Source organism: Acyrthosiphon pisum, chromosome X (genome assembly GCF_005508785.2).
Source record: "Acyrthosiphon pisum isolate AL4f chromosome X, pea_aphid_22Mar2018_4r6ur, whole genome shotgun sequence".
Taxonomy (NCBI): domain Eukaryota; kingdom Metazoa; phylum Arthropoda; class Insecta; order Hemiptera; family Aphididae; genus Acyrthosiphon; species Acyrthosiphon pisum.
Genome location: NC_042493.1, coordinates 118,869,154 through 118,878,319, shown reverse-complemented (window position 1 = coordinate 118,878,319; position 9,166 = coordinate 118,869,154). Strand labels below are relative to the sequence as shown.

The 9,166-nt window shown below is 27.1% G+C and overlaps 1 protein-coding gene across 1 annotated transcript; it reads right to left on the bottom strand.

Moving 5' to 3' along the window:
* Positions 1–874: 874 nt before the first annotated feature.
* Positions 875–5,369, bottom strand: LOC115033234 (E3 ubiquitin-protein ligase SHPRH-like). The gene is made up of 9 exons (XM_029485460.1): positions 5,166–5,369; positions 4,973–5,107; positions 2,597–2,790; positions 2,370–2,537; positions 2,169–2,305; positions 1,900–2,054; positions 1,596–1,748; positions 1,268–1,534; positions 875–1,173 (listed from the first exon to the last, which is right to left on the bottom strand). Exons 1-9 carry the CDS (start codon positions 5,367–5,369, stop codon positions 1,045–1,047), a joined length of 1,542 nt encoding a protein of 513 aa, XP_029341320.1. The 3' UTR covers positions 875–1,044.
* Positions 5,370–9,166: the final 3,797 nt, after the last annotated feature.

The window sequence follows — 9,166 nt, the reverse complement described above, 5'->3', positions numbered from 1 at the left end:
CTTTGTTAATTATTGGCTCCATGAAAAATATTCTTGTTGCTTCAGTTAAATTCAATCCCTTTGAAACTACACTCAATTGCATTAATAATGCATTTATTTTCTTCTTTGACTAAGAAGAATCAAACATAAAATATTTCACTTTATTATTATCTTTAGTATTCAATATTTACAGTAAAACTTCCATAAAAATAACATCTATGTAATGGTCATTTTTTCTTTTTATCCCAAGTGTTATGGACATTAATATATCTGTATCCTATAAAGCGGAACTCTAAATAACGATCAAAATATAATTATCAAAAATAGGAAATGATAAAATTGATTTCAGTTTATAGCTATATAAATGAACTTTTATGATAAATTGCTTTACTTGATATTGTCTCATAAAATATATTTCCCTTTCAATATCCACAAAAAAAAAAATACCTAAATGTAGTGAAAATAATCAAGCCTGTACCCTCAAAAATATAAATTGGGAGTAGGGAAAACTCAAGCCACCAATTAAATACAAAATAAAAATGAGATTTTAAAATTATGAAAATGCAACAGTCATGATGAATTTAAAATTATAAAAAATTGTAAACCAAATTAAACAATAAACCTTTTTCACTTTTCAAAAAAGTGATGTAGATGGATTTCATTTGTAAAAAAACAACAGAAATAAAAAAATTGTTCAACTCTAGTAAAATTAATTTAAAACTCAACTATTATGAATCGATTTTTTTTTATTCTAATATATTTTGTAACATGTATTAAATATTTTTTTAATTTTATTATTCAACAACTCTATTAAATTAAAATTGTGCACCGTAAAAACTTTCCAGTATTACACATTTCATAAATACATTTTTTGGTATGTATATACTAGACATGTTATTATGAAGAACTTTTGTTTAAATTTATAAGTATTTTATATAGTGGCCATCAGAAAATATTGCAATTTGACTGTTATTCTTCACTTCTGAATAGTTATAATTATTTTCCTATCCTCCGCTGACATTATAAGGAAGTTTGACTTTATATACTAAATAATCACTTACATAATTATCTTAATTTTTTACATACCTTAAAATCTTTTAGTGTTTTTTTATACTTAGTTCCCGTTTTTAGTATCCTATAACTGATTGAATTTTGATCTAAAGCTTCTCCTAGAAGATTTAATGCTTTATCCCACTAAAAAGAAAACATGTTATTTTTTTTAAATAAAATAAACATTTAAAATATACAGTCATGTTATACTATACAACAGAGAATTAATAAAACTCACATTTGAGAAAATTAAAACTTTCACATTTGGATCCTGACTAATCAATTCCATTAGTTTTAAAGTGACACATTCTATTTTAGTAGAAAATGATCCTTTGATTACTATGTTTGACCCTGCACCTTCTTGGTTATTTTTTACATAGGATATACAATTTATTGGTGTACTTATCCTACACATAGGACAGTCTACCTTAAAGGTATCTGAATGATTACACATGGTTTCTAAACACTGATTACACACACTATGGCCACATTCAAAAAATGCCCACTGTTATCCAAAAATAAATTAATAAAATTATGTGTTCATATAATAGTTGTATTTAACTTACCCCGGTATCACCATTGAGACAACAAATTGGACATGTATCAACTTCAGTAGAGTTTTCTTTTTCTTTTTTTAAATTTTCTAGATAAAGTAGGATTCCGACTTTTTTTTCTAAATAAGCTGTAGTTATTGTTATTTCTCCAAATTTAAGATCCACCTAAAAACAATGTGAAATTAAAAAATATCAGGCACATTTACTATATTAAGTCTTAAGATATAAATATATACAAATGACTAACGTATTTCAAAATATAATTATTTTTAAAGTCTCTTGTAGGCATTTTCCCAGGTGAACCATCTCCGTTAACCAATGGTATACAACGAAATTTATTTGTCCTCCGTGACTTTGCCACACCTATCTTCTCATGAGCATAAACGCTGTCTCTGGTATGAGTATATAGAAACTTTAAGTAACGGAATTCTTCACGTACCAACTCCAATACCTTTATATGTTCAGCTGCATCTTCCAAAAAGTTTTTGTTTTTAATTTTTGCTTGTCCATATTGAAATAATTCTGTTAAATATATATAACTGTTAAGAATTCTAAAAATAAAAGTGATATAATACCACAACTTACTTATAAGTAAAAATTCTTTTTGAGACATCTTCAATAAGCATTTACTAGTACTGTCATACATTTGTTTATTAGAAGCACTAAACAACAATGATCCATATATTACTAGTTGCGTTTCAGCATTACATAAAAAACATCGCCTAAGTATAAAAAATTTATAATAATTAAATTAAAGAAAAGCGCAAATACTAAAATCATGTATACCTCTTTCTTATTCTTAAACTTAGATGACACATTAATGCCCTTTGAACCAAGTCACTCATGGATGCATCTTCTAAAGCTTTTAGTTTTGATATTGTGCTTATTCTTGCTGTATGTAGGTCATCTAGCCAAACACTAAGAGTATTATGGACATCATTTACTGACTTCAATCTAAATTAAATCAAAAACATATAAAGCCATTATGACTGATGCACAAAATATAAAAATACCGTTTTGCAATATTTGGAACACCAGGCACACAATAATCCTCCAACTCTGTTTGTACATCAGCTAAAAAGTCATTTGGTGAAATAATCCAGTCCAAAATGTCTGACCACCATTCAGAATAACGTAGGGTTTTATTCCCGAGAATATTAGCTACCTTATCTGAATAAAACTTAACAGTTCTATGAGTTGATTCAATCTAAAATCAAAAATGAATATACAAGGTAAAAATATTTACTTTAAATTATTATATTTATAATTATCTTAACACAGACTAAAAATATATTGATAAATAATTAGTATTTAATGTTGTTCATTACACAATGGCCATTTCAGTCAAGTATAAAAAGTAGTGTTTTATTATCATATTTGTTTAAGCCTTAAATACATACTACCTCTAAGTCTCTAACCTGTGCAATAATTGCTAAAAAATGTTAAGGAAATATCAGCTCAATATATTTACCCCCTTAGACCCTATTCAAGCAAAACAGTTTTTAAGTTGTGTTAAAAATCAGGCATGAATTATCGACATGAAGATGAAGACAATTATTGGATTTTAATTAATTAATTATTTTTTTTAATCATTGAGAAGATCTCGGCACCAACGATGTACCGGGTTGTCTGGGATTATTTATCTAGAGTTGAGATAAGTGGATTGATTTTATGGGACAATTCGGTGTGGTATTTACTTTTAATATTGTTTCAATATTTATGGCGTTGGGGTGTTTAGTCGTGAGACATTCCAAGGTCCACGGAGCAGGTGCTATTAATCGGAGGGATATTGACTGAAAAGCTTGGAATGGTTATTGTTTTGGACGGCTTGACACATCTAGATATCTAGACACCATAAGCCTATAAGGGCCTTAGCATCAATTTGTATAATAGAAGTTTATTGTTTATAGAAAGTTTGTATTTTACGATAGCACAAAGTGGGTGTAATTTCCATTTTGATTTTAGGGGTGAACCAACTGTGAGACGCGTGTCTAAAAAATCCAAGTTTTGTCATTTGGTTTTCAGTTAGGATAGGAATTATATCCATGTGAAGGACTAGAAGAATGTCTTTTCTGAAAGCAAACAGGACACAGTGACTTTCTATTTTAAGCTTTTGTATGATTTGTATTCTTTAACAGCATGATTCAGAGCCACAGGAGATTTGATTGAATTTTAAAGGAGGTTAAGGTCCCCCGCCAATCACTGGCTATGTAATCTGAGCGGAGACATTGTGTCAGCCTTGTATACTTGTATAAATAATCAAATTTAATAATTAAAAAAAAATATTATAAAAATCAAAAATATCTTATGGCTTTAAATAGCATGACTTTCTGGTGAACTTTTTTTTGATAGACTTTCTATCAAAATATCTTATGTTAACTAAAAACGAAATACTTTTATGAGTTTTTAACTGAAAAATAATTTATAAAATTTAAAAAAAATTATCATTGCTATAAATAACTAAAAAATAGTCAAAAAAGTTTGAAAATCTTACATAGTATGGAAAATGATTTATAAATATTTGATAAACATGACATTAGGTGATAAGGATCTACGGTCATTCGTTTTGGAAATACAACAAACCATCAAAAACCGATTAGGTAGCTAAAAAAAATACAAAATGTTTGAAAATTTGGGATCTATGGAAAAAAGGCATTTTAACAATTGGAAAATATTTCAATTGTCTATGGTAACTTCAAATTGTCTATTTTAAGTTTTAGAATTATAAAAAATATCAAAAATTTGTTAATTTACAGATAAAAATATGATATTGTAAAAATTTTATATTCAATCATTCATAAAAAATTAATTTTACTTTCCGGTTAAATTTTTTTTTCTTTAAGGTAGGGAAATGTATGGGGATCTTCAATCAAAATGTATAATCTTAGCTATGAAAGGAAAAACTTTTATGAATATCTAACTGAAAAATAGTTTGAAAATTTTTAATTTTAACCTCTTAAGGGCCGTTCTTACAATATCCGGTAAAGTGTCGGTTAACGCTAACCGGATGATAAAAGATTTTATGACCGGTAGAATTCCGCCGGTCAAGTGTCGGTTACCTTTAACCGGAGGTTGTAAGAACCAGCCTAAATGTACTAACTAGATCCACTTTTCTATCAGAAAAGATGCTGATCTCGAAAGTCGGACTATTTTTATTACCCAAAATGAAGATGACAGACAGAAAAAAAAACAGAAAAATTTAATAGGAGGTTAAGAATTTTAAATTTTTGGCATAGCTAGAGAATTGCTTTGGGCGTGCCTGATCGGTTTGGTATAATATCAGAAACAAAAATATCTGCTCATATTTTAATTTTGATATTATTATATAAGATTTAATTAAAACAATATGAAACTCGTTCAATAGATCATATAGTATACTTATCACTAACATTTTGTTTACTCGCATCAAGATATTCTTTTTCAAGTAGTTCCACATCCCTTTTTAAGTCTGAATCATTTAATGCACGGTTTAAGGTTGTATTTTCATCAAGTACAGTGGACAAATTATACATAGCACGGATTTTCTAAAAACAATTTAATAAATTAGATAGTTAAAACATACAATACATAAATATATTCTACCTGACATATATCAATTTCAAGTTTTTTATCGTTATATTTTTCTATTAGTTCTAACACTGTCCTATAATGTTCAACAGCAGCGGCTGGTTCATTAACATGAAGATATAATTCAGCAATGTCATTGAGCTTGGAAACAAGTTCAGCTAAAGCTTTATTACATACACCACGACATTCATCTATCATTACATCCATTAACTTTTCCATTGTCATTGATCCTCTTATTTTTAAAAATTCTCCGTTCACAGCCTAAAAAATAAAAATAATTGTTGTTTAAAATGTTTATTTACTTAAATTACTCACAAAAAAAAATTACTTGAGGGTGTACACAAGCTTGTCCAAGCTTATATAATGGTCTTAAGATTGTACATATATGTTTCCTGTCAACATCCTTTACTGATATATCCAAGGATGGAAACAGCCTTAACAAAAAATTTATTTAATGAAATGAAAAATATTTTTAATAACTATAATTTATTATTTAAATTTAAATACTGGCATTAAAACAATAAATTATAATGTTGTAAAAGTATAAAATTATTTATTTTCAACAAGGAAACATTATATAGATTATATAATACTTTGAATATATAGCCTTAAACTAATAAAAACCATGTTTATAAAATCAAGAACATCCCTCTGATTTTACATTAAAATAGATTCTATATGGATCATGACTAGGGCTAAGATTTCTATGCATATGCATGTTTTTTTTTCTTGAGTCCAAATCGATTGGCTGCAAGAAATATCCACAATTTGGATTATTCTCAATTAAATAGAACAACTTTATTTTTTGTATAATTTGAACATATTGCTTATAATTGAATAATTTGATCTAATGAATATGAATTATAATGTATTATGCATTTAATATATAAATGTAAATTGTCACAATTTTAAATCTAAGGGCCTTTCTTTGTTTGATGCAAACATATTTAAAATAGTGTCTGTATCAATTTGCAAGGCTGGGCAAGTAAACGATTTTTTTTAACTTGTTAAGTTAAGTTATTTTAAAGTAATTAAGTTAAGTTAAGTTAAAAGTTAATCTTATTTTTTTTCATTAACTCGTTAAGTTAAAAGTTAACTTTGAAAAAAAAGTAACTTAACTTAGTGTAAAGTTAAAATTTGCTAATTTGCAAAAAAAAAAAATCCAATCATATTATATGGTTTATTAGATAGTTTTTCTTTACGTCCAAGAAAACTACTGGGTAAATTTAAAATGATACATCAAAGTAAAAACACATTAAAAAATTTGCGTTATTCTTCGGACGAAAATTAACTTAATTTAGATATTTTTGGAATAAAATTAAATTTAAGTTAACACGTTAATCTTGAAAAAAAGTAACTTATTAAGTTAAAAGTTAATTTGAAAAAAAAAGTAACGAGTTAATTAACTTAATTAAATATAACTTAACGATTTAACTTAATTTTAATTTTTAACTCATTAATGCCCAGCCTTGTCAATTTGTATTTATTTCTATGTATATATTTATAAGTGCTAAGTCATTTAACCTTGCCTCACCGGTAGAGTTTAAGACAGAGGCAGATTTATGATTGATAAAATAAAAGGCTTCGTTTCTCCATGAAACATGTCATAACATAACTAGGTTTTTTTTTTTAACATCATTAACAAAATCTTTTCACGGTAATTTAGGAGATCCCCAAAACAATAAATAAGGAAGTGGTAAATTTTCCGATAAAATGACTGATAAATCAGCCACTGTTTGTATGATCTAAATACTGGGTAGCCAACTTAACAGACTTGGGATCGACCTAAAGTTCTTTTGGGTTGTTGCAATCGACATTGAGATGCTATGATTTAATAAGTTATCAGAAAAATAAGATTTTTAATTATTATAAATTTAATTCAGAAGTATTATAATTAATATTGCTATGTTAAATTAAATACTTTAACTTGATATTACATAACTATAAATTATTACCTGGTTACACAATTAGAAAAATTTGTAGCACAATTATTTATCTGGCTTAGGTAAAAATATTTTTCAATCTGGTAAAATGTTAGCCAATGGTGTTCATGGGTTAGCTTTGGTATATTTAATTCTGAATTGACATCTTTTATTGAACTACGCCATATAAATTTTGAAAAAAAATTATACATAATAGTTTTTTTACCCTTCATTAGCTTCAGAAACTGTTTACGATGGCAGTAAGGACTTACTTCTAGGAACTTTAAAATACCATAAAGATCTAAAAATAAATAATTTGTTTTTTAATACATCATAATACGCACTAACAAAAAAACCAAGAAATAAAGTTTTCATCATTTTAGTATGTGCCATAACTGTGTTTTTCAACACATTGACCAACGGCAGTAATCTGTAATTTTTAAATTTTATATCTTTGCTACCTCCAGCGCCTATAGTTTAAAAATATAAATAAAATAAAATAAGTACAATGCCACATAACCACCGGTAACCGTAAATTAATATGGTTTTATATAACTAACTTTTCCATGCCGCAACAAAATGTACTAAAAAGAGCGCGGGAATCATTACAATTCTTTTGGAGTAATAACTAATAAACATTATATTTTTATTTTTTAAAATGTTTTTTTCAAATACAATTTCATATAAAAAATTTGGAATAACATGGAAAAATATGCTTGGTATGTGAATAACACATATTGACCGCCAGCGGTGACAAGGCAGTCAACGTATTAACTGTACACGTTGTTCACGGTGTGCGTATACAGTGAGTTCCATTTAATGTGATCAATGGCTCATAGAATCAACATTTATTGGAAACAAAAAGATAAACCCAAACTAAATCGTATGTTACAAATATTAAATTGACCTTTTATTAGAATCACTGTGTACCGAATAATTGAATCGCTTTTATAAACATTTTTATCGATTTATAGCTTTTATAGCTATTCATACTGATTATGTTGGAGACCAAGAGCTGGTATAGATATTAGTTATATAATAAAACATTATTTTTAATCTAATTAGTGTAATGATATGCATCCCATCATTTAGTATGGTTGTTTTAGTTCCCGTTTTTTCTTACATTACGTCAAGCAAATGTAAAGACTTATCAACAAAAGAAAAAATAGGTTTACTATTTTGATAATTTAGCATATAGCAATAAGAAGCCACATTTGTTTTGAAAACTCCCCGGCTTATATCAAACAAAATTTTAAAAGTTGTGAGCGAATAGATGTAAATGGAGAAAACAGTTTGCCTCTTTCATAAAAACAGAAAATTACCTGCACCACTTTGATCACATTAAGAGGAACTATATGCAATATGTAACTATTAAGTATCAGATTAAGATCAGTTGGAACTTTCCATCAACCGGGTGTTCTATTCATTAATGTTCTGTATATTAATATTCAAAGACCAAATAATATGCATAAGTTATTAACTAGATAAACAAATATTAAACATATATATTAATTTATAATGTTATGATAACTAACATACCATTTAGTGATTTTTGTATTGGTGTACCAGTCATAGCCCACTTATGCACAGATTGTAGATTAAATATCATATGATATACTTTTCTACTCGCACTCTCAATTGCTTGACCTTCATCCAAACATATTCGCCACCATTTAATGCAAGGCAATGGTGACTGAGGATATTTGTATCTTTTAGAATGTCGCAAACGGGTACAATTTTGATCATCCACATTCTTTAACAAAAATGTTACTATTATTCTTCACATAACTATTACATATATATAAATCATCGCAACTGAATTAGTAAATACCCAAAACAAAGGGGGAAGTTTAAGTGGAAAAATATCTTGGTTATTACATCATGATAAAAAAATAATACTAAAAAAGTTTAACGGTTAAAAATAACATAATCTTGTTACCTTTTTATTTTGAAACTCTAACATAAATATGTTACTTTGAAAAGTAACACAGCTCCTATTTTATCCTATATGGTTTTTTTATTTTTTTTATCCTTTTGGACTATACAAACTACATCTAGGGAAGACCCATTAAAAATACCTTGATCAAGTCATGG

Bases quoted from the DNA above. Each gene is read 5' to 3' on its own strand.
- LOC115033234 (XM_029485460.1), bottom strand. From the start codon at position 5,369: ATGGAAAAGTTAATGGATGTAATGATAGATGAATGTCGTGGTGTATGT. The intron at 1,535-1,595 runs GTAAGTTAAATA...TTTGGATAACAG, and splicing joins GTCTCAATGGTGATACCGGG to TGGGCATTTTTTGAATGTGG. The intron at 1,174-1,267 runs GTGAGTTTTATT...TTTTCTTTTTAG, and splicing joins AAGTTTTAATTTTCTCAAAT to TGGGATAAAGCATTAAATCT.